The 26879-nt window shown below is 44.4% G+C and overlaps 1 protein-coding gene across 3 annotated transcripts in view; it reads right to left on the bottom strand.

Annotated features, from left to right (window-relative positions):
* The window catches only part of pkp4 (plakophilin 4), a 236229-nt gene that overhangs the window by 39904 nt on the left and 169446 nt on the right, over positions 1-26879 (bottom strand). For all 3 annotated transcript variants that reach the window (XM_043693802.1, XM_043693805.1, XM_043693804.1), the window contains exon 11: positions 3064-3277. In XM_043693802.1, coding sequence (XP_043549737.1) covers positions 3064-3277 — 214 coding nt within the window. The remainder of the gene's footprint in view (positions 1-3063; positions 3278-26879) is intronic.

The following is a 26879-nucleotide window of genomic DNA, read 5'->3' as shown; positions in this document are numbered from 1 at the left end:
CATTTCCAAAGCCCCTCCCCCAAGTCCCTCCTCCCTACCTTTTATCTTAGCCTGCTGGACACACTTTCCTCATTCCTGAAGAAGGGCTTATGCCCGAAACGTCGATTCTCCTGTTCCTTGGATGCTGCCTGACCTGCTGCGCTTTTCCAGCAACACATTTTCAGCTCTGATCTCCAGCATCTGCAGTCCTCACTTTATCCAACAGGCAGCCTGATTTCAACCTAATTCTAAATACAGCAAGAAGAACTGGAAAATTCAGCAGGATGCTCCTCCCATGGGATGTTACTTTTCACCTGCATTTCCTGCTATCAGTTCTTCAGTGGCTTCTAAATACAGTGTTGAGAACTATGAAAACAGCAGTTACTGGGATTAGGCTGAGCCCTGAACAATGTAAGTGACAATAAAGAGTCTTCTTGGAGGGTCAGTGAGAATGCAATGGGGGCACATCTGGAATCCTGATGACTGTTACAGGGAACAGTTAGCAAGCAACTTAGATGGATGACAAGGCTCTGCTCTTCCAGTGCAGGCACTGAGTGCCCAAAAGACAACTATCAAGATGGCAGAATAGGTTTCTGAAATAGTGACGGTGTCAGGGGTACGTGTGATCAAGGGAGGGAAAGTGGGGAATGGGGGAAAAGTAGGCAAGAGCAAGAGAGACAACACGCACGTGACAGTGCTTGCGAGAGATCAAGTGCAAGAGAGAGCTGGAGGGATGAAGAGGGGAGAAAAGGCCGCAGGGAAGGAGGGAAATTTGAAGAGTGTAGGAAGCCTGAGATGAAACCATCCTCTTCCCGCTTCTACTCTCTCCCCTAAACCTTTAAGATGATGAAAACCCAAGCTGAAGGGCAACCATTTTCTCACTTTCATGTGATTTCTGCTGAGGCCAGCTCAGAATGTGCCGTGCCAGAGGCAAAAACAAGGTCATTCTAAGTTAAACCCAGCTCCTTAGACGGATCCGCAGGTCCCTCCCCTTCCCTGATCAGGTCAAAAGTCACATGACACCAGATTATTGTCCACATTCCTGTCTGGCCCATTCACTCGGGGAACACTTCAGCGGTCAAGGACATTCAGCCTCCAATCTTCCAAGGTGGCCTTTGTGATACACAACACAGAATCGCCAAGTGAAAACTGATAGCCAAGCTTCATACCCATGAAGACGGCCTTAACTGTAATCCTGGGTTCATGTCATGCTACATGTAACCCCACTATACTGTTTTGGTCTGTAAAATCTTCCTTACTGTCCTGTTCTGACACCGTCATCTTGATAACTTATGATCACTCTACCTCAGTTTGTACAGTTTTGGATTACTTGTTACTTTGGTTAGACCCTCAGTATGTGACTCTTATACCTTTAATATTATTCCATCCATTTGATTTGTTTACAGCATTATTGTTATGAAGTTGAAAACATGTATTGTACCTTTAAGAGAGAGTGAATGCTGTCTTGCACTAACAGCCTACAAGAGCAGTCTTGGTATGTACTGAAAAATTGAAAATATGTAACATTTGGAAATAGATACCGAGTTGGTTGCTGTTTTGACAACAATTTGAATTTAACCAATTTAAATTATGCCCCAGGAGATTAAAACCCAACTGAGCTTGAATTTATTGTTTTGTCAATATCAAACCAATGAGACGATCTGATGTTTGGGATATAAAAAAGGCAGGCATTTTGAAAATCAGACAGAGCAACTGTCATCAAGACAGACCCAAGAAATTAGGAACAGTATCAAAGGTATCTTTCCATATGAAACATCTTCACATTAAAAAGAAAGATAACAACTCAGGGAGATCTTCAGCCGGAAGAAGAAAGACACTGAAGACGACAGCGCTATGTGGTTTTAAAATTAAGTTGATGTAATTTTAATGAGTATTTTATTGGAACAGTATATTGTTATAGAGTTGGAGGCAGGTAATAAGCAGTTAAGAGAAAGAGGGGCTTAGATTTGTGAATAGTTGTTGTTTAACGTTCACTTTTAGAGTTAAAGAATAAATTGATTTTATTTTCTTTAAATAGAGAAATTTGGAGAGTTCTCTGTAACTCTTTTTTAACAGATTACAAGATGAGGTGAGCTTTTTTTGGCTGTTTGGTTTAATTAACAGAAGGATTCACTGCCGTGTCGTAACATTACCTTACTTTTAACTTTTCAGAACTGTCTCTACCTCAATTAATCAAATTATTGGGAATTCCTTCACTTGTTAGTCAGCTGTTGACACTTTACTGTCAGTTTTGATCGCCTGCAGAGACTTATTATTCAGCTTGTCAAAAATCCACTCACATATTTGCATTAACTTTTGATCTCTCTGCCTACAAGTTCTGTGCCTGTATACTTTTCTTCACTCCATCTGATGAAGGAGTTGTGCTCCAAAAGCTTGTGATTTCAAATAAACCAACTCGACCATAACCTGGTGTCATGTGACTTCTGACCTTGCCCACCCAATCCAACACTAGCACCTCCATATCATGGCTTCCCTACTCATGACTTGGGGCATGGTCTGCCCCTCTCTAGCTCTGCTTCTTTACTAAAATAACACAAAACAATGATTTAGCTCTGCTGCATAAAACTTTTCAATAGCTATTCTTAATTACTTATTTAACTTATCAATTTATTGACTGGATTGTTCTTCCGTGAAACAAACGATTACTGCTAAATCTTTCTGAAATTTGCTCAGCAATTAAGTGAAGAAAAAACTCGAAAATGCAGAACGGTTGGACAAGCCTGTTTTTTGTCAATGATGGTACCGGTCCTTTATCTTGGAGACTGGAACATCCCGGGCCATAAACTTCCCATCATAGTGAATGGATGTACTCAACAACTACAATTAGTAATATTAGTGCCCATATTGCTATACAAGCTAGAAAAATTGCCTTTTTAAAAAATGTATTAACCTGGACCTGCCTTCAGATGGCTCATGGACTTATGTTAGGGTAAAGAGCTATATATAAGTTTGAAAGGATGCAGTTTTGAGCACTTGTCAACAAAGCATACGATGTTAGCTGAAGCAAAATCACTGCATAAACAATAGTTCCATAGTCATAATTTATAGTGTGTGAACACTCACCAGTAATGAGTTCCCGCATTTCTGCATCCACTGTCTTTCGTAACAAACGCAATAAGGCTGGAATTCCACCGGCATTTTTTACGGCTATTTTATTCTCATCAGTTGTTTTTCCATAAACCAGGTTCCGAAGTGCGCCACATGCATTTTTATGTACTTCGAGGACTTTATGATCCAGAAGATCAACTAAGTGTTTAATTCCACCTAACATACACACCTTGGGGAAATAAACAAAGTATATAAAGAATACTTAATTGTATTACTGTACACAAATATACAATTTTGAAAACATGCATGAATAACCCGACACAAAACATATGCTCTCTTGAACTTCATGGATTAATCCTTCCACCACCAAACCTTCTCATTTGATAGATTTCTGTGTATGACAAAAACATTTGACAATAGAAGAACAAGATATGGAAAGTAGATGACTGCATTGAAAGTAAATGCTCTCAATACCTGAGCAAATGATTTCACACATGCAGTATGAACACAGAAAGAGTAGGCGGCCATTCAGTATTTTAAGTCTACCCTGCTATTCAATATGATCATGGCTGGTTGAACACTTCAATGCTCTTTACCCACTCCATCTGCATAACCCTGCGTGCTGCTGGTAATCAGAAATCTATCAAACTTTATCTTAAGCAGACTCAAATGCTGAACTTCGACAACCTTCTGTGGTAGAGAATTCCAAAGGTCTATAGCCTTAGGAGTAAAAATCAATTCTTCATCAATGTATAAAATGTGTTGAAGCAAAAAAAAAAAATTTTGGCTTTGTAACTGCATTAAAATTGCAGCCAACAACAACAGACAAGTACGCTAGAACAAGCCTTCAACACTGAACAACAGCAGACCAAAGCAAAGAAAAGACTAGCCCTGCAAGAAAAACTGGCCAAGCTCAAAACAGCAATAACATGGATAACTCAGACTTGGATAAAGAACCTGTCTGACCAACTGCTGTCAGACATGGAAGAAGCCGTCCTAATACAAGGGATAAACTTCAACCACAGGAACCCGGACAAAAAGTACTTCCCAGCAGCACTGGAATCCATCCTGAAAGACAACAGAAGAAACCCAACAGGTCATCAGACAGAGAGAAGCAGCAACACTAAGCAGAAAGAAAGAAGGGGACACCTTTAACACACTGGAAAGAAAAGCCCTGGGAGAACTCAGACAAGACAGAAATATTGTAATCCTAGCTGCAGACAAAAGACACATGACCGTCATCCTGAACAGAACATAACACCTGTACATTGAAAAAGCAAACACTATTCGCAGATACCAATACCTACCAACAGGTGGCAATGGACCCGACTCCACAGCAAGAAAACCACATTACAGCATACAGAACAAAACTACACAAAGCAAGTGAAATTAACAAGACAGATCCCCAAGAATGAAACATGAAGGATCCAACACACTTGTTTCTACGAATTGCCAAAGTACATAAACAAGGACCACCCCACTCAGACCATAATCTCACTTCCAAGCACATTGACATACAGACTAGTAAAGGAGCTGCAATGCAAACTGAAACACCTAGAAGACTCAACCCATACCCTCCACTCCTCAGGAATTCCTTAACATCAAAGGCACCAAGGTAGAAAACAACAAGGTCATGGTTTCCTTCGATGTGATGACCCTATTCACATCAACAAACATCACCACAGTCAAAGAAACACTGGCCTCACTGCTAGACAAACAAAGGACACAAACGCCTGACAGCACCAACTCCATCAGCAAGGACAGCATCCTCAAACTGTGCCTCACAACCCACCACCTTCAATTACAAGATCTACAAACAAATCAATGGGACGCCTACAGGATCGCCAATATCAGGACACTTAGCAGAGGCAGTTACGCAGAGGTTAGAACGAACAATTCTTCCTATGATCCAGCCCAAGCTTTGGGTCCGCTATGTGGATGACACCTTTGTCACCACGAAATGCAATAAATTAAAAGAAACACAAACATCCTTACCAAGAAAGTTCACCAAAGAGGAAGAGAACAACAGACTCCCCTTCCTAAATGTCACAGTAAAAGGAGAGCTGCAGACCAGCATCTACAGGAAAGCCACACACACAGACTACAGGAGCAATCACCCCAACACCCACAATCGGAGCTGCATCAGAACATTTAAACCAGCCACACACACTGCAGCACCCAGGAGCTACAAGAAGCCAAGAAAAATACCTATACAACATATTCAGCAACAACGGGTACCCAATAAGCACAGTCTGCCAATTCCTGCACAACAGGAAGATACAACATGCCCAGAGACTCTAGCCACCCTGCCATACATCAAAGACATGTTGGAGATGATGGGCAGACTACTCTGGCCCCAAGGTAACATGGTAGCCCACAAACCTACTACCACACTGATACAGTTCTTGATGAATTTAAAGGACCCCATACCAACAACCAGCAGAATGAATGTCATATACAAAATACCCTGCAAGGACTGCAACAAACATTACATTGGACAGATGCACAGGAAACTAGTCACCAGGATATATGAGCACCAACTAGTCACCAAAAGACATGGCCGACTATCACAGGTATCCATACAAACAGATGAAGAGAACACCAGTTCGACTGGGACAGGCTAAACAAAGACATGCACAGGAATTCCTTGAGGCCTGGCACTCAAACTGGAACTCCATTGATTTGGACTCCATTTACCAACCTCTCAGAAACAGAACCGGAAGTGATATCAATCCCGACAACAGACCAAGCCATACAAATAGCAAGGACAGAACATCAATGTTTCATTGGAGATTCACGATGATGTTACCTAGAATGATGATGAAACATCGGAGACAAATCTACCAGCTCAGCGACCAAACTTTCAATCTTGTAGCCAACAATTTGAAACATTGAGGTAATGAACATTATAATTATGTTCCCTTAGTGACGCATTTGTCACCAAGATAACCTAGTTAATAAGGTAAGGTTCATTCTAAACTTCCTCTATTGAATATAAATTTGTTATTAATTTTATAGCAACTTGAACTAAGCTTTCTACTTTAGTAGTGAGCGGGTGTTCAGATAACTGGGGTATGGATGCTAGGGCAGTTGCTAGCTCCTCCTGTGTAATGTGGCAGGTGGGAGACATGGCACACGTCTCCGCTGGCTACATCTGTGGGAAGTGCATCCAACTCCAGCTCCTTGAAAACAGTGTTAGGGAATTGGAGCTGGAGCTGGATGAACTATGGATCATTCGGGAGGCTGAGGGGGTAATTGAGAGGAGTTACCGGGAGTAGGTCACTCCTAAGGCTCGGGACAAGGAAAGATGGGTTACAGTTAGGGGGAGGAAAGGGGACAGACAGACAGTGCAGAAATCCTCTGTGGACATTCCCCTCAGCAATAAGCATACCGTTTTGGATACTGCTGGGGGGATGACCTACCAGAGGAAAGCCATAGTAATCAGTTCTCTGGCACTGAGCCTGACACTGTGGCAAAGAAGGGAAGGGGGCAGAATAGAAAAGTACTTGTGGTAGGGGACTCGATAGTTAGGGGAATTGACAGGAGATTTTGTGGTCAGGATCGGAACATACCGGAAGGTATGTTGCCTCCCTGGTGCCAGGGTCCGGGACGACTCTGATCAGGTGTATAAGGTTCTAAAAGGGGAGGGCGAACAGCCAGAAATCGTGTTACATATTGGCACTAATGATATAGCCAGAAAAAGGATTGAGGATATAAAAAGTGATTTCAGGGAGTTAGGATGGAAACTGCAAAGCAGGACGAACAGAGTAGTGTTCTCTAGTTTACTACCGGTGTCACGAGATATCGAGGCGAGGAACAGGGAGCGGGCGCAGCTTAACGCGTGGCTGCGCAGCCGATGTAGGAGGGAGGGCTTCAGATATGTAGATAATTGGGATGCCTTCTGGGGAAGGTGGGACCTGTACAAGAAGGATGGGTTGCATCTGAACTTGAAGGGGACCAATGTCCTGGGCAGAAAGTTTGCTCGAGTAGTTCGAGAGGGTTTAAACTAGTATGGCAGGGGGGGTGGGAACGTGAACTGCATACCGGAGGTGAGAGCTGATGCAGATGAAGCAATAGCAAGAAGTAGTCCAGCTAGTGGGAAGGATTTTCCTGGGAAGGAACCAAGGGATCAGTTAAAGTGTGTTTGCTTTAACGCAAGGAGTAACAGGAATAAAAGTGATGAACTTAGAACATGGATCAGTACCTGGTGCTATGATGATGTGGCCATAACAGAGACATGGGTTTCTCAGGGGCAGGAATGGTTGCTGGATGTTCCAGGGTTTAGAGCATTTAAAAAGAATAGGGAGGGGAAAAAAAGAGGAGGGGGTGTAGCACTACTAATCAGAGAGGGTATCACACCTACAGAAGCTTCCATTGTCGATGAAGATCTGCCTACCGAGTCAGTATGGGTGGAAATTAGGAACAGCAAGGGAGCAGTCACCTCATTAGGGGTTTACTACAGGCCGCCCAATTGCAGCAGGGAGATTGAAGAAAGCATAGGTTGGCAGATTTTGGAAAAGGGTGGATGCAGTAGGGTTGTTGTAATGGGTGACTTTAACTTTCCCAATATTGATTGCAACCTCCTTCGAGCAGAAGATTTGAATGAAGCTGTTTTTGTAAGGTGTATTCAGGAGGGTTTCCTAGCTCAGTACATTGACAGGCCGGCGAAGGGAGAGGCCATTCTAGACTTGGTGCTCGGAAACGAGCCGGAGCAGGTATCAGATCTTGTGATGGGAGAGCATTTTGGTGATAGTGACCACAACTGCCTCACATTCTACATAGCTATGGAGGAGGAGAGAATTAGGCAAAATGGGAGGATATTTAATTGGGGAAGAGGAAACTATGATGCGATTAGACATGAGTTAGGAAACATGGACTGGGAGCAATTGCTCCATGGAAAGGGCACTATAGACATGTGGAGACTGTTTAAGGAACAGTTGTTGCGAGTGATGAATAAATATGTCCTCTGAGACAGGCAAGAAGGGGTAAGATAAAGGAACCTTGGATGACGAGAGCGGTGGAGCTTCTCGTCAAAAAGGAGAAGATCGCTTACATAAGGTGCAGGAAGCTAGGGTCAAGTTCAGCTCTAGAGGATTACAGGCAGGCAAGGAAGGAGCTCAAAAATGATCTGAGGAGAGCCAGGAGGGGGCACAAGGAAGGCTTAGCAGAACGGATTAGGGAGAACACAAAGGCATTTTACACTTATGTGAGGAATAAGAGAATGGTCAAAGAAAGAGTAGGGCCGATCAGGGATAGCTTAGGGAACTTTTGTGTGAAGTCTGAGGAGGTAGGGGAAGCCCTAAATGAGTTTTTTGCTTCTGTCTTTACGAAAGAAATGAACTTTGTAGTGAATGAAACCTTTGAAGAGCAGGTGTGCATGCTGGAATGGATAGATATAGAGGAAGCTGATGTGCTGAAAATTTTGTCAAACATTAAGATTGACAAGTCGCCAGGCCCGGACCAGATTTGTCCTCGGCTGCTTTGGGAAACGAGAAATGCGATTGCTTCGCCACTTTTGAAGATCTTTGCATCCTCGCTCTCCACTGGAGTCGTACCTGAGGACTGGAGCGAGGCAAATGTAATTCCTCTCTTCAAGAAAGGAAATAGGGAAATCCCTGGCAATTACAGACCAGTAAGTCTCACATCTGTCGTCTGCAAGGTGTTATAAAGGATTCTGAGGGATAGGATTTATGACCATCTAGAAGAGCATGGCTTGATTAAATGCAGCCACATGCCTCACAAACCTTATCGGGTTCTTTGAGGATGTGACTAGAAAAGTTGATGAAGGTCGAGCTGTGGATGTGGTGTATATGGACTTCAGCAAGGCATTTGATAAGGTTCCCATGGTAGGCTTATTCAGAAGGTCAGGAGGAATGGGATACAGGGGAACTTAGCTGTCTGGATACAGANGCTGCAGCCGGACATTGACAGGATGCAGAGATGGGCTGAGAGGTGGCAGATGGAGTTCAACCTGGATAAATGTGAGGTGATGCATCTTGGAAGGTCAAATTTGAAAGTTGAGTACAGGATTAAGGATAAGATTCTTGGCAGTGTGGAGGAACAGAGGGATCTTGGTGTGCAGGTACATAGATCTCTTAAAATGGCCACCCAAGTGGACAGGGTTGTTAAGAAAGCATATGGTATTTTGGCTTTCATTAACAGGGGGATTGAGTTTATGAGCCGTGAGATCTTGTTGCAGCTCTATAAAACTTTGGTTAGACCACACTTGGAATACTACATCCAGTTCTGGTCGCCCTATTATAGGAAAGATGTGGATGCTTTGGAGAGGGTTCAGAAGAGGTTTACCAGATGCTGCCTGAACTGGAGGGCTTATCTTATGAAGAGAGGTTGACTGAGTTCAGACTTTTTTCATTGGAGAAAAGGAGGAGGAGAGGGGACCTAATTGAGGTATACAAGATAATGAGAGGCATAGATAGAGTTGATAGCCAGAGACTATTTCCCAGGGCAGAAATAGCTAACACAAGGGGTCATAGTTTTAAGTTGGTTGGAGGAAAGTATAGAGGGGATGTCAGAGGTGGGTTCTTTACTCAGAGAATTGACAGAGCATGGAATGCGTTGCCAGCAGCAGTTGTGGAAGCAAGGTCATTGGGGACATTTAAGAGACTGCTGGACATGCATATGGTCACAGAAATTTGAGGGTGCATACATGAGGATCAATGGTCGGCACAACATCGTGGGCTGAAGGGCCTGTTCTGTGCTGCACTGTTCTATGTTCTAAGATTGAGATTGCCTCTGCTACTTCCTTGACTTTTGCTAAGGCCAATGGGTCAAACATCCTCTAAAGCTCGCTCCACTCTACCCTGAACTTGTATCTTTTTTCTTATTTATTTCCTATTCCCCAGTGAACCCTCTCTGAGCTCATGTTGGTCATGAGACCGATTGTTTGTTCCCTTCACCTAACTCCCATTAAACCACCAGCCATTAAGGATCCCTTCATGAATGAATTAGCTTTATTGTCAAGTGAGTACAGTGAAAAGTTTTAAGTTGCCACTTACAGCACCATCTTAGGGACAAGGGTATCTAGGTACAGCTTCTTTGTTACAAAATTAGTTACAGCATAACAATGTCACCAACACATGGTGCCATCTTAGGTACAAAGTACATGGGTATAATCCCTGGTTACATAATAGAGGAATGAAGAGAAAGGTTATATTACAGCTATATATCGTATAACCAAAGGTCAGAAAAACAAGAAGCCAAGTTAAAAAGACAAATATCACAATCTCTCTCCAAGGGCTTTCTGCATCAGATCAGTGCATTTGGCTTCCAGCAGCAGATCAGTGCATTTGGCTTCCAAATGGTCGGACCACTGGCTGCCATCACACTTCCACACCAGTCCGCTGGCTGACCCACACTGCTCTGGACGGCCAACCACTGACCCAGTTTTAGAGGCCGGCAGTCAGAGGCTGGGGTCAGATGTTTGAGGCCAAGAGTCCGAGAAGGCAGACAAGAAGAGAACCACAGAAGGGAGGAAAAGAGGGACAATGAAGGAGATGTGATTCAGAGCTTTTGGGGTGCCATGATAGTGTCCCTACCTCTGGACCAGCAGACTCTGGTTCATGTCCCACCTGCTCCAGAGGTGTGTAAGAACATCTCCGTAGTAGGCCTAGTTACAAAATACCTGTAACACAAAAAAAATTCAAGGAGATGACTCTCATGCCCCTGCAACTGAGTAACTGTCTGGGCCATTTCAAAATCAGCCAGTAATTAACCACATTGCAATGGGTCACAGATAGGTGCGATCAGATGACTAGGTGTTAAGGCTGCCCATGAGCACAAAATGGTTGACAATTGCCAAAACAAACTCTGCAGAATATTGCTGACAATAGTTACAGCGTATGGGAAAGTATTTGCTTAATGTAGCCTCAGCAAGTCGGCAATAGCAGCTCTGTAAGGTTACTGGCTGAGATAGAATGTGCAGCTGCAATTTCTTACATAGAAAAGAACAAAGTAGTTCTTCTTTTGAATTATTTAATCAACCTGTTACAATATTAAGAGTAGGTTTCAGTTACAATTCTTCAGACATTCATAGATAGAGATTCCATTGTAGCTATAGCTCCACATATATACAAAAAAATCATTAAAAAGATAATATTCAGGCAGTAGAAGTGATCCCCTCCTTATTTTAAAGTCTGTAAAAACATCATGACCAGGACTGGACCACTAGTCTGTCCATCTCTAAGATGTAACAGAGAGCCAATCACAAGGATAATCTGGTGCTGCTGACCAATAATATCAAAAGGGGGCGTATACAGTTTTAACTGTACATAATCTAAAGTTTGTGTGCAGCTTACTGCAAAGGAAGTCTGTAGCTGTCACAAAGTTGTACCTGAATCAACCACTGGATTCAGACTCTAATTGGAAAATATGAGATCGAACAACTTGGTGCTGCTAGCAGGGTCACTGGACCAAATGTCAGACAACAGATCCATGCCAACCGCTGGGGGTATTTTCTTCTCCTTTTAAATGTTCTTGGTCGTTGTCTCAATTTGGTCTATCCTCCACAAAATTACAAAATTCTCCAAATGGTATCCAGCTCCAGGTCCCTTAACAGATGTCTAACTTGGCAGAGAAAATAATATCTCTGGCCCTCTGACTATATGGCTAGCCTATAACTCGAGACCCATTGAAACTGATAATCATAAGAAATAATGACAGGGTAAACGAGACAAGAACTTCCCACAACAACAAAGGGTGGGCAAGCCCCACCTGATATATCAAATGATGAAATTTTACAGAACTTGAAGGAATATATCCAAAATAACAAATCGACCCACCTATAACCTCTGTGGAAATCAAGCAAAAGTACAACACCTTCATGGGACAATGGTCTTGGGATGATATTAAAAAGGGTCTGAGGAAGGATCACATGCATGAAAGAATGAATAAGGTGGTTCCTCATTCTAATGGGACAGCTCTGACAATGGAAGGAGATAACACAGAAGTCAAGTCATGACAGAGTTGAAAAGCCAATAATAGGTGTCTGAGAGGAATTGAAATGCACCAAAAGGAGCCTGGAAGAATGGGAAGAAACGTCCTGACAAAAGAATCCAGATCCCCAACCAAGCTCTCCTAATCCTACTACCCTGGAGCTCATTAGAAGACTGCTCCACACCTTGCTAAGGCAATTGGAAAGCGAAATATGAACTGAGAGCCTAATCTTCTGCTGACTCAGCAACGACGAGAGACCTGTTTAGCCCCCTGATGGACCAAGGAATGCAAAACCCTGTCCCAGCAAAAAACTGAAGGAGCAGGGAGGATCAAATACAAATAAGATTGGGCCGACTGATACAGACAGGACTCAACGCTGCTTTTGAATTATTTAATCAACCTGTTACAATATTAAGAGTAGGTTTCAGTTACAATTCTTCAGATGATCATAGATATAGATCCCATTGTAGCTACAGATCCACATATATACAAAAAAACCATTGAAAAGATAATATTCAGGCATTAGAAGTGATCCCCTCCTTATTTTGGATGGTGGACAAATGGTCCAAAGGACTACACCCGCCACCAAAAGGGGAGGCCTAAAGGCTTAAAGGCTGAAGGGGATCTACAGTCTGCACCCATTGAACAGATACTAAATGTTATGATCCTTGTCAGTGCATGCTGACAGCTTGTTAGAAAGGTCAGGGATGCCTTAAGAGAAGATGGACATAGATTAGAAGAGGAAGGGAGATTGGAGTTTAGTCCAGTCAAGACCAACCAGGAAAAGACAAATACCTGCCAACAGAAAGGTACTTAGGATGTGTTAGAATACAAGGAGTGATTGAGGACAGCCTCTCTGGATGTTTCGGGATTGAATAACAGGGCCAGTCAGGATGTAGACCAGAACTGTTTAGGTTGTTTTTGTGATGGGACTAAAGCCAACTGTAAAGCTTGGATGAATCTGGAAATCCACTCCCTACTGAAGGTCAGGTGTGCAGCATTCAAGTCAGATGACCCAGGTCAATACAAGAAATCCAGATAATGACCTCCTCAAAGCCATCAGAGATGCCAAGAGGCAGTACTGGACCAGATGAGAGACCCCCACCTACCAGACACCCAACACCTACGGCAATGCCTAAAACAACATTATGGGATACAAAATGAAGCAGAGCAAGACAGCGGACAAAGGCACATCCCTCCTTGATGCGCTCAATGCTTTCTATGCCCAATTTGAGCAGAATGCCAATGGAGTGATGCCTGCCCTGACAGCTCCAGACACACCTGTTCCCTCACTCACCACTGAAGACATCAGATCAGCCTTCCTGGGAGTCAACGCAAGGAAAGCGATAGGCCCAGATGGTGTACCTGGCTAAGTACTCGGATCCCTTGGGGACCAACTGGCGAAGATATTCATCAACATCTTCAATCTCTTCCTACTACAAGCCATAGTCCCCACCTGCTTTAAAGGAGGCTGCCAACCCCGTACCTAACAAAGCACATGTCATTAGCCTTAAATGAGTTCCATACAGGGGCTCTGGCCTCACTAATCATGAAGTGCTTTGAGAGGCCGGTCATGGCCCACTTTAACTCTAGTGTCCAGCTGGCTTCGATCCCATACAACCTGCCTTTAAATTCACTTGGTCTATTTTGGACACCTCCCTCCTTTTTCTTGACCTCTCAGTTTCCATCGCCAGCAACAGTTTATGAACTAGCATTCACTACAAACCCACAGACTTGCATAAATACCTGGATTACACCTTCTCCAATCCTGTATCCTGCAAAAACTCCATTCCGTTTTCCCAATTCCTCAGTATCTGTCACATCTGCTCTGATGAGGTGATGTGCCCCTCCCAACCTAATTTAAAGATGCTTTTCCCCTTTCTGGTATCCAGATAGCCCTCCACTGCACCTCCTCCAGTCCCTGCTCCACTGCTCTAATCTTCCTCCCCTCTGAATACAAAGACAGGGCTCCCCTTTGTCCTCACTTTCTACCCCATTAATCCAAACATCTAACATATCATCTTCAAATACGTCTGCTAACTCCAACCAGTACCCACCACCAAGAATGTCTTCCCCTCCCAGCCCTCGCTGTGATCTTGGGGACAGCCCATATCACAGTACAGAAGATGTTGGACATATTTGAATGCATGAAGGTGGATAAATCTCCTGGTCCTGACCAGATATATCCAAGAACCCTGCAAAAGGATAGAGAAGAAATTGCGGGGGCCCTGGCGAATATTTTTGCATCATCGTTAGCCATGGATGAAGTCCCGGAAGACTGGAGGGTAGCAAACATTGTGCCCTTATTCAAGGAGGGCTGCAAAGAAAAACCTGGGAACTATAGACTCGTAAGCCTAATAACCTGTGGAAGGTAAGTTACATGAAAAGATTCTGGTTTGATGAGAGTAGTAAGCACAGCTTTGTTCATGGGCAATCATACCTCACAAATTTGTTGGGAGTTCTTTGATGAAGTGACTGGGAAGATGGATGAGGGCATGGCGGTAGACTTAGTCTACATAAGGCCTTCAATAAGTTTCTGCATGGAAAGCTGCTCTGGAAGGTTAGATAATATGGAATCCAGGGACAGCTGGCAAATTGGATACACCATTGGCTTGATGGTAGGAAGCAGAGGATAATTGCGGAAGGATGCTTATCAGACTATCACCAGTGGCGTGCCTCAGGGGCTGGTGCTGGGCCATTGCTGTTTGTTCACCATATTAATCATATGTATGAAAATATACAAGGCATGATTAGTAAGTTTGCAGATGACACTAAAATAGGTGGTATTGTGGACAATGAGGAATGTTATCAGAAATTGCAGCAAGGCATTGATCAGCTGGGGTAGTGGGCTGAGAAATGGCAAATGGAATTTAATATTGATAAGTGTGAAGTCTTGCAATTTGGAAAGCCAAATCAAGGTAGGAGTTTCATGGTGAATGGTAAGACATAAAGAAGTGTAGTAGAACAGAGGGATCTTGGAGTTCAGGTGCATGATTCACTGAAAGTGGAGTCACAGTCAGAGATGTACAGCATGGAAACACAGTTCTTCGGTCCAACTCGTCCATGCCACCCAGATATCCCAACCTAACCTGGTCGCACCTGCCAGCACTTGGCCCATATCCCTCTAAACTCTTCCAATTCATATACCCATCTAGATGCTTTTTAAAATGTTGCAATTGTACCAGCCTCCACCACTTCCTCTGGCAGCTCATTCCATACATACACTACCTTCTGCATGAAAAAGTTGTCCCTTAGGTCCTTTTATATGTTTCTCCTCCAATCCTGAACCTATGCCCTCTAGTTCTAGAATCTCCAACCCCAGGGAAAAGACTTTTTCTATTTACCCAATTCATGCCCCTCATGATTTTATAAATCTTTATAAGGTCAACCCTCAGCCTCCGACACTCCAGAGAAAATAGCCCCAGCATATTCAGCCTCTCCCTAGAGCTCAAATCCTTCAACCATGGCAACATCCTTGTAAATCTTTTCTGAACCCTTTCAAGTTTCACAACATCCCTCGAAAGGAAGACCAGAATTGCATGCAATATTCCAACAGTGGCCTAACCAATGTCCTGTACTGCTGCAACATGATCTCCCAACTCCTGTACTCAATATTTTGACCAATAAAGGAAACCATACCAAACGCCTTCTTCACTATCCTATTTACTTGCAACTCCACTTTCAAGGTGCTATGAACCTGCATTCCAAAGTCTCTTTTATCAGCAACACTCCCTAGGGCCTTACCATTAAGTGTATAAGTCCTGTTAAGATTTGCTTTCCCAAAATGCAACACCTCACATTTATCTAAATTAAACTCCATCTGCCATTCCTGAGTCCATTGGCCAATCTGATCAAGATCCCGTTGTAATCTGAGGTAATCTTCTTCACTGTCTATTACAACTCCAATTTTGGTATCATCTGCAAACTTATTAACGATTTCTCCCATGTTCACAGCCAAATCATTTATATAAAAAGAAAAAAAAGTGGACCCAACCCAGCAGCAATCCTTGTGGTAATCCACTAGTCACAGGCCTCCAGTCTGAAAAACAACCTTCTGCCACCACCCTCTGTCTTCTACCTTGGAGCCAGTTCTATATCCAAAGGGCTAGTTCTCCCGGTATTCGATGAGATCTAATTTTGCTAACCAGTCTCCCATGGAGAAACTTGTCGGATGCCTGACTAAAGTCCATATAGATCATGTCCACCGCTTTGCCCTTATCAATCCTCCTTGTTACTTCTTAAAAGAACTCAATCAAGTTTGTGAGACATGATTTCCCATGCACAAAGCCATGTTGACTATCCCCAATCAGTCCTTGCCTTTCCAAATATGTAGAAATCCTGTCCCTGAGTATTCCCTCCAATGACTTGCCCACCACAGATGTCAGGCTCACCTGTCTATAGTGCCCTGGCTTGTCCTTACCACCTTTCTTAAACAGTGGCACCATATTAGTTAACCTCCAGTCTTCCGGCACCTCTCCTGGGACTATCGATGATACAAATATCTCAGCAAGGGGGCCAGCAATCACTTCTCTAGCTTCCCTCAGAGCTCTAGGATACACCTGATCAGGTCCTGGGGATTTATCCACTTTTATGCATTTCAAGACATCCAGCACCTCCCCCTCTGTAATACAGACATTTTTCAAGATGTCACCATCTATTTCCCTACATTGTACATCTTCCATGTCCTTCTCCACAGTAAACACTAATGCAAAATACTTGTCTAGTATCTTCCCCCATCTGCAGCGGCTCCACACAAAGGCTGCCTTGCTGATCTTTGAGGAGCCCTATTCTCTCCCTAGTTAACTTTTTGTCCTTCATGTGTTTATAAAAACCCTTTGGATACTCCTTAATTCTATTTACCAAAGCTATCTCATGACCCATTTTTGCCCTCCTGATTTCCGTCTTAAGGATTACTCTTCTGAGGATTCACTTGATCTCTCCTGTCTATACCTGACATATGCTTCCTTCTTTTTCTGAACCAAACCCTCAATTTCTCTAATCATCCATCATTCCCTATATCTACCAGCCTTTCCTTTCACCCTAACAGGAATATACTGTCTCTGGACTCTCGTTATCTCATTTCTGAAGGCTTCCCATTTTCCAGCTGTCCCTTTACCTGCGAACATCTGCCCCCAATCAGCTTTTTAAAGTTATTGCCGAATACTATCAAAATTAGCCTTTCCCCAATTTGAACTTCAACTTTTAGATCCAGTCTATCCTTTTCCATCACTATTTTAAAACCAGTAGAATTATGGTAGCTGGCCCCAAAGTGCTCCCTCACTGATACCTCAGTCACCTGCCCTGTCTTATTTAGAACATAGAAAATAGAATATAGAAAAGTACAGCACAGAACAGGCCTTTTGGCCCTCGATGTCGTGCCTAATGCAAAATAAAATAACTGAACCTACGCACTCCTCACTTCACTGCTGTCCATGTGCATGTCCAGCAGTCGCTTAAATGTCCCTACTTATTCTGCTTCCACCAACACCTCTGGCAACGCATTCCATACATTCACAACTCTTTGCATAAAGAACATTCCTTTGAAATCCCCTCTCTACCTTTCTCCCAGTATCTCAAATCTATGACCCACGTGCCAGTCAATTCTGCCCAGGGGAAAAATCTCTGGCTATTGACTCTATCCATGTCTCTCATTACCTTGTATACCTCGATCAGGTCACCTCTCTTCCTCCTCCTCTCCAGAGAGAAAAAATTGAGTTCAGTCAACCTCTCTTCGTAAGATAAGCCCTCCAGTCCAGGCAGCATCCTGCTAAACCTTCTTTGCACCCTCCCCCCTTCCTCTGTATCTTTCCTATAGTAAGGTGACCAGAACTGTATAGAGTATTCCTGTGTGGTCTGTCCAGGGACATGGAGAGCTGTAGCAAAACCTCGCAGCTCTTAAACTCAATCCCCTTGTTAATGAAAGCCAAAATATCATTTGCTTTCTTAACAACCCTATCCACTTGGGTGGCAACTTTCAGGGATCTATGTACTTGAACACCCCACTGCCAAGAATCCTGTCTTTAATCCTATATTCAGCATTTGTTCGACCTTCCAAAATGCATCACTTCTCATTTATCCAGGTTGAACTCTATCTGCCATTTCTCAGCCCAGCTCTGCATCCTGTCTATGTCACGTTGCAGCCTGCAATAGCCCTTGATACTATCAAAGGCACCTCCAACCTTTGTGTCGTCTGTAAATTTACTAACCCATCCGTCAACCTCCTCATCCAAGTCATTTATAAAACTACAAATAGCAGAGGCCCAAGTACAGAGCCCTGCTCAACACTGACCTCCAGACAGAATACTTTCAGTCTACAACCACTCTTTTTGCTTTCTGTCAGCCAACCAGTTCTGAATCCAGGTAGCCAAGTCACCCTGTATCCCATACCTCCTGACTTTATGAATGACCCTACCGTGGGGAACCTTATCAAATGCCTTGCTGAAGTCCACATACATTGCATCCACTGCTCAATCTTCATCAACCGGTCTTGTCACCTCCTTGGAGCACTCAATAAGATTTTGTGAAGCATGACCTGCCCCTCACAAGGCCTGCTGACTGCCTTTAATCACGCTACACTTTTCCAAATAATCATAAATCCTATACCTCAGCATTCTTTCCAAAACCTTGCTGACCACAGACGTAAGACAGACTGGTCTGTAATTGCCAGAGATTTCCTTATTACCTTTCTTGAAACTAGGAACAACATTCACCTCCTTCAATCCTCCGGTATGGCTCCTGCGGAGAGTGAGGAAGCAAAGATATTCACTAGCAGCTTAGCAACTTTCTTTCTCGCTTCCCGGAGCAACTTAGGATAAATCTGATCTGGCCCTGGGGACTTATCAATCTTAATGTTTGCCAAAAGTTCCAGCACATCAATTTCATCAATCCTGCTCTGTTCAAACCCATATCCCAGCTCCTCAAAGTTCTCATTCACAGCAAGGTCCCTTTCTTTAGTGAAAACCGAAGCAAACAACTCGTTTAGGGCTTCCCCTATCTGCTCAGACTCCATGCACAAGTTCCCTACCCTGCCCCTGATCGGTCCTACCTTCTCCCTGATCATTCTCTTATTCCTCACGTATGAGTAAAATGCCTTTGGGTTCTCCCTAATTCTTCCTGCCAAGCCTTTCTCGTGCCCCCTCCTGGCTCTCCTCAGTCCATTTCTGAGCTCCTTTCTTTCAAGCATGTAATCCTCTAAAGCTGTGCTGGATCCTTGTTTCCTCCATCTTATGTAAGCTGCCTTCTTCCTTTTGACGAGAAGCTCCTCTGTTCTTGTCATCCAAGGCTCCTTAATTTTACTCCTTCTTACCTGTCTCAGGGGAACAAATTCATGCATCACTTGCAACAAGTGCTCCTTAAACAGTCTCCACATTCTGCTGTGCCCTTTCTGTGGAACAATTGCTCCCAGTCTGTATTTCCCAACTCCTATCTGATAGCGTCATAATTTCCTTTTGTCCAATTAAATATCTTCCCTTGGTGACTGCTCCTTTCCCTCTCCAAGGCTATGGTAAATGTGAGGCAGTTGTGATCACTGCCACCGAAGTGTTCTCCCACCAAGAGACCTGACACCTGTCCTGGCTCATTGCCGAGCACCAAATCCAAAATGGCCTCTCTCCTTGTCGGCCTGTCTACAGACTGAGTAAGGAAACCCTCCTGAACACACCTGACAAAAACGGCTCCATCCAACACAACTGCACTAAGAAGGTTCCAGTCGATATTGGGAAAGTCGAAGTCACCCATAACAACCCTGCTACATCTGCATTTTTCCAAAATCTGCCAGCCTATTAGTAGGTCTGTTGAAAACCCCCAATCAGGTGGCTGCTCCTTTGCTGTTCCTGACTTCCACCCATACTGACTTAATCGACACACCTTCCTCAACAACCTTCATTTCTATTGTTGTGATGCACTCTCTGATTAGCAATGCTATACCCCCACCTCCTCTTTTTCCACCCTCCCTGTTCTTTTTAAACGTTCTAAACCCTGGAACACCTAGCAACCATTCCTGCCTCTGTGAAACCCACATCTCCATTACGGCCACAACATGATCCATGCTATAAATTCATCACTCTTATTTCTGACACTCCTTGCGTTAAAGCTGACACACTTTAAACGATCTCTTTGTTTTATCACGTGAGAAACCTTCCCAATAGATTCACTACATCTTGTTACTGCCCCATCTACAACTGCCCCCCCTCTCAGATATGTAGCTCTGGTTCCCATCACCTTGCCAAACTAATTTAAACCCTCCTGGACCACACAAGCAAATCTCTCACCCAAGACATTTGAGCCCCTCCAGTTCAGGCGCAACCCATCCTTTATGTACAGAACCCACCTTTCCCAGAAGGCATCCTAATGCTCGAGGTATCTGAAGCCCTCCCTCCCGCACCAGCCTCGCAGCCGGGTGTTAAGCTGCATTGGCTGACTGTTCCTCACCTCACCCGGTAGCAAACTGGGGATCACTACTCATCGTGCTCTTCAACATCCAACCTGACTTCAGTAAGGCGTTCGACAAGGGAGACTGATTAGTAAGGTTAGATCTCAGGAATATAGGGAGAAGTAGCCATTTGGATACAGAACTGGCTCAAAGGTAGAAGACAGAGGATGGTGGTGGAGGATTGTTTTTCAGACTGGAGGCCTGTGACCAGCGGAGTGCCACAAGGATCTGTGCTGGGTCCTCTACTTTTTATCATTTACATAAATGATTTGGATGCGAGCATAAGAGGTACAGTTAGTAAGTTTGCAGATGACACCAAAATTGGAGGTATAGTGGACAGTGAAGAAGATTACCTCAGATTACAACAGGATTTTGACCAGATGGGCCAATGGGCTGAGAAGTGGCAGATGGAGTTTAATTCAGATAAATACGAGGTGCTGCATTTTGGGAAAGCGAATCTTAGCAGGACTGATACACTTAATGGTAAGGTCCTAGGGAGTGTCGCTGAACAAAGAAACCTTGGAGTGCAAGTTCATAGCTCCTTGAAAGTGGAGTCGCAGGTAGATAGCTATAGGGAGAGGCTGAACAGGCTGCGGCTGTTTTCCCTGGAGCGTTGGAGGCTGAGGGGCGACCTTATAGAGGTTTACAAAATTATGAGGGGCATGGATAGATAAATAGATAAAGTCTTTTCCCTGGAGTCGGGGGAGTCCAGAACTAGGGGGCATAGGTTTAGGGTGACAAGGGAAAGATACAAAAGAGACCTTCGGGGCAACATTTTCACGCAGAGGGTGGTATGTGTATGGAATGAGCTGCCAGAGGAAGTGGTGGAGGCTGGTACAATTGCAACATTTAAGAAGCATTTGGATGGGTATGTGAACAGGAAGGGTTTGGAGGGATATGGGCCGGATGCTGGCAGGTGGGACTAGATTGGGTTGGGATATCTGGTCGGCATGGACGGGTTGGACCGAAGGGTCTGTTTCCATGCTGTACATCTCTGACTCTGTGACTTTAACCCTCTGTAGTCACTTTTCAGATCCTCCGTCCCTTTCCTGGCTATATCATTGGTGCCAATATGTACCACGATTTCATGCTGCTCACCTTCCCCCTTCAGAATCCTGTAAACCCGATCAGCGACATCCCGGACCCTGGTACCGGGGAGGCAACATACCTTTCGGGACTCCCATTCCTGACCACAAAATCTCCTGTCAATCCACCTAACTATTGAGTCCCCTAACACTAGCACTTTTCTATTCTCCCCCTTTCCCTTTAGAGCCACAGTGCTGGAGACCTGACAACTATGGCTTCCCCCGGTCAGCAGTCCCCACCAGCAGTATCCAAAACGGTATACTTATTGCTGAGGGGAATGGCCACGGGGATCCCTGCCCTATTTGTTGGTTCCCTTTCCTCCCACTGACTGTAACCCAGCTGTTTGTATCCTGTGTCTGGGAGTGACCACCTCCCTGTACATCCTCTCAATTTCTCCCTCAGCCTCTCGAATGATCTGTAGTTCACCTAGCTCTAGCTCCCTAACTCGGTTTTCGAGGAGCTGGAGTTGGGTGCACTTCCCGTAGATGCCACATTCTGCAGGAGGAACATGCAACTGCCCTAACATCTATACCCCACTACTCTGAAAGCCCGCACTGGACTAAACAAAGGAAGAGAAGAAAACTTCCCAAGAGTAGGTCAAGTTTTGCAACTTCTCTAGCAGGTACATCCACATACGGACTCAGAAAATATTCTTGTACACACTTTAATTCCTCTGTATCTAAACCCTTAACACTATGGCAGTCCCAATTCACGTTTGGAAAGTTAAAATCCCCTACCATAACCACCTATTTTTCATAGGGATAACTGAAATCTCCTTACAAATTTGTTTCTCAAGTTCCTGCCAATTATTAGGGGTTCTATATTACAATCGCATTAAGGTGATCATCCCTTTCTTATTTCTCAGTTCCACCCAAATAAATTCCCTGGATGTATTTCCGGGAATATCCTCCCTCAGTACAGCTGTAATGCTATCCCTTCTCAAAAAGCCACTCCCCCTCCTCTCTTGTCTCCCTTTCTATCCTTCCTGTGGCATTTGTATCCTGGAACATTAAGCTGCCAGTCTTGTCCATTCCTGAGTTTCTGTGATTGCTATGATATCCCAGTCCCAGGTTCCTAACCATGTCCTTGAGTTCATAGAACAATACAGCACAGAACAGGCCCTTCGGCCCACGATGTTGTGCCGAACATTTGTCCTAGCTTAAGCACCCATCCATGTACCTATCCAATTGCCGCTTAAAGGTCGCCAATGATTCTGGCAAATCTGCGTTCCCTGTTCGGCCTCTTGCATTGAAACAAACGCAGTTAAATTTATCAGTCCTACCTTGTTCTCTGCTTTGTCTCTGCCTGCCCTGACTGTTTGACTTGCTTCTTTTCTCAAGTGTACCAGTCTCAGATTGATCCCGTTCCTCACCATTTCCCTCGGTCCCACCCCCGCCCACCTTACTAGTTTAAATCCTCCCGAGCAGCTCTAGCACATCTTCCTGCCAGTATATTAGTTCCCTTCCAATTCAGGGGCAATCCATCCTTCTTGTACAGGTCACTTCGACCCCAGAAGAGATTCGAATGATCCAAAGATGAGAATCCTTCTCCCATGCACCAACTGCTCAGCCACGCATTCATCTGCTCTATCCTCCTATTTCTACCCTCACTAACTCGTAGCAGCGGGAGTAATCCAGATATCACTACCCTCGCGGACCAACTTTTTGAAATTCCTGCATAACTTTCTGTTGTCTCCCTTCAGAATCTCACCCTTTACCCTTATGTCATTGGTTTCAATGTGTACAATGAACCTCCTGCTGGACCCTTTCCCCTTTGAGGACATTTTGCACTCCCTCTCAGACATCCTTGATCCTGGCACCAGGGAGGCAACACACCATTCTCATTTTTCGCTGCTGGCCGCAGAAACATCTGTCTGTGCCTCAGTCTAGAGAGTCCCCTAACACAAGTCAATTACTTGAAACCTGATGTACCCTTCATTACATTACAGCCTGTCTTGATACCAGAAACTTGGCTGCTCATGCTACATTCCTTTGAGTCCATTACCCCCTACATTTTACAAAACAGCATACTTGTTTGAACTCGGGATAGCCACAGATGACTCCTGCCCTGCCTGCTTATCTCTTCTACCTTTCCTGGAATTAACCCATCCATCTGACTGTATCTGCAGCTTTTCTCCCTTGCTATAACTGCCATCCATCACACCCTCTTGCTCTTGTAAATTTCTCATTGCCTGTAACTGTCGCTCCAACCGATCCATTCAATATGATAGGATTTGCAACCAAAGACATTTATTGTAGATGTAATCCTCAGTAACACTTAAACTCTAATCTCCCACATCTTACAAGGAGAGCATATCACTCTACTCAAGGCCATTTTTGATCCTTTGGGACGAACCAACCCAACCACCCTGTAGCACAGCATTTCAACTCCCCCTCCCACTCCACCGAGGATATGCAGGTCATTGGACTCATCCACCGCCAAACCACAACAACGCGACGGTCGGAGGAGGAGCGTCTTACCTTCCGACTGGGAACCCTCCAACCACAGGGGATGAACTTGGACTTCACCAGTTTCTTCATCCCCCCTCCCCCCACCTTGTCTCAGCCGAATCCCTCCAGCCCGGCACCGCCTTCCTGACCTGCAGTCTTCTTCTTGACCTCTCCGCCTCCATCCTACTCCGACCTATCACCCTCACCTTGACCTCTTTCCACCTATCACATTTCCAACGCCCCTCCTCCAAGTCCCTCCTCCCTACCTTTTATCTTCTCCTGCTGAACACTCTCTGCTCATTCCTGAAGAAGGGCCTGTGCCCGAAACGTCGAATCTCCTGTTCCCTGGATGCTGCCTGACCTGCTGTGCTGTTCCAGCAATAAAGTTTCAACTTTGATCTCCAGCATCTGCAGACCTCACTTTCTCCAATCTACAGACTGAGAAAATAGTATTGCTCTAAAAAACACTGCTCCAGGCTAACGTAATACTTATAGCTTATATTTTAAAAATTTAATCAAGAGACAGATCCCAATAAAACATATAATTCAAGAAAGAACCCACTCTACTCACTATTGTAGATTTACAGCAAAGCTACACTTAAAATTATGCACTTCTGTTTCTGCGCTGTGACCTCTCCCAAACAGGTTCCTCCAAGATCAGTTGAGAATTTTGCTGTTTGTTAAATTTTCCTTAACGTACTACGATAACCAGGGATACATGAATTCCAACAGCAAAGGCAGATTCACTGAATCACAGGTAGACACGGCAGTGAAGGAGAAACTGAGGTCTGTAGATGCTGGAGATCAAAGTCAAGAGCGTGTTGCAGGAAACGCACAGATCAGGCAGCTCTGAGGAGGAGAATCGATGTTTCGGGACAGATGAAGGGCCCTGGCCCTAAACATCGATTCTCCTGCTCCTGGAATGCTGCCTGACCTGCTTTTCCAGCAACACACACTTGACACAGCAGTGAAGGGAGCTTTTGGCACATTGGGCTTCATCAATCAAAGTATGGAGCATAGAAGTTGCAAAGTTATGTTACAGTTATACAGGAAATTGGTGAGGCCGCACTTGGAATATTGTGTTCAGTTTTGGTCACTTTCCTATAGGAAGGATGTTATTAAACGGGAAAGAGTGCAGAAGAAATTTACAAATATTACCAGGACTCAACAATCTGATTATGAGAGACATGGATAGGGTGAATGCACTCAGATTTTTTCACAGGGTTGGGGAATCAAGGACGAGAGGGCATCAGTTTTAGGTAAGAGAGGAAAGAATAAGTGAGAATTTGAGGGGCAACTCTCTGTTTTTAAACAGAGGGTAGTATGCATAGGGAATGAACTGCCAGAAGTGGCTGAGGCAGGTACATAAGACCATAAGACATAGGAGCGGAAGTAAGGCCATTCGGCCCATCGAGTCCACTCCGCCATTCAATCATGGCTGATGGGCATTTCAACTCCACTTACCCGCATCCTCCCCGTAGCCCTTAATTCCTTGTGACATCAAGAATTTATCAATTTCTGCCTTGAAGACATTTAGCGTCCCCAGCCTCCACTGTACTCTGCGGCAATGAATTCTACAGGCCCACCACTCTCTGGCTGAAGAAATGTCTCTGCATTTCTGTTCTGAATTTACCCCCTCTAATTCTAAGGCTGTGTCCATGGGTCCTAGACTCCTCGGCTAACGGAAACAATTTCCTAGCGTCCAGCCTCTCCAAGCCATGGATGATCTTGTAAGTTTCTATTTAGATCTCCCCTTAATCTTCTAAACTCCAATGAATACAATCCCAGGATCCTCAGCCGTCCCTCATATGTTAGACCGACCATTCCAGAGATCATCCGTGTGAATCTCCGCTGGACACGCTCCAATGCCAGTATGTTCCTTTCTGAGGTGTGGGGACCAAAACTGGACACAGTACTCCAAATGGGGCCTAACCAGAGCTTTATAAAGTCTCAGTAGCACAACGGTGCTTTTATATTCCAACCCTCTTGAGATAATTGACAACATTGCATTCGCTTTCTTAATCACGGACTCAACCTGCATGTTTACCTTTAGAGAATCCTCAAGTAGCACTCCCAGATCCCTCTGTACTTTGGCTTTACGAATTTTCTCACCGTTTAGAAAGTAGTCCATGCTTGTATTCTTTTTACCAAAGTGCAAGACCTTGCATTTGCTCATATTGAATTCCATCAGCCATTTCCTGGACCACTCTTCCAAACTATCTAGATCCTTCTGCAGCCTCCCCACTTCCTCAGTACTACCTGCCTGTCCACCTAACTTTGTATCATCGGCAAACTTCGTTAGAATGCCCCCAGTCCCTTCATCCAGATCATAAATATATTATGTGAACAGCTGCGGCCCCAACACTGAACCCTGCGGGACACCGCTTGTTACGGGCTGCCATTCCGAAAAAGAACCTTTTATCCCAACTCTCTGCCTTCTGTCAGACAGCCAATCCTCAATCCTCACCAGTAGCTCTGCAGCCTCCCGTGTGGCACCTTATCAAAGGCCTTTTGGAAGTCTAGGTAGACCACATCCACTGGGTTTCCCCGGTCTAACCTATTTGTCACCTCTTCAAAGAACTCCAACAGGTTTGTCAGGCACGACCTCCCCTTACTAAATCCATGTTGACTTGTTCTAATCCGACCCTGCTCTTCCAAGAATTTAGAAACCTCATCCTTAATTGGGGTTTGATGGATTCTAGATCCATTGGGGAATGATGGATTCTAGAATTTTACCAAAACTGAGGTTAGGCTAATTGACCTATAATTTTCCATCTTTTGCCTTGATCCTTTATTGAACAAGGGGGTTACAACAATGATCTTCCAATCATCCGGGACTTTCCCTGACTCCAGTAATTTTTGAACGATCTCAACCAACGCCTCCGCTATTTCCTCAGCCACCCCCCTCAGAA

Source organism: Chiloscyllium plagiosum, chromosome 7, assembly GCF_004010195.1.
Source record: "Chiloscyllium plagiosum isolate BGI_BamShark_2017 chromosome 7, ASM401019v2, whole genome shotgun sequence".
In the NCBI taxonomy this organism is placed as follows: domain Eukaryota; kingdom Metazoa; phylum Chordata; class Chondrichthyes; order Orectolobiformes; family Hemiscylliidae; genus Chiloscyllium; species Chiloscyllium plagiosum.
This window is presented reverse-complemented; position numbering and strand designations above follow the sequence as displayed.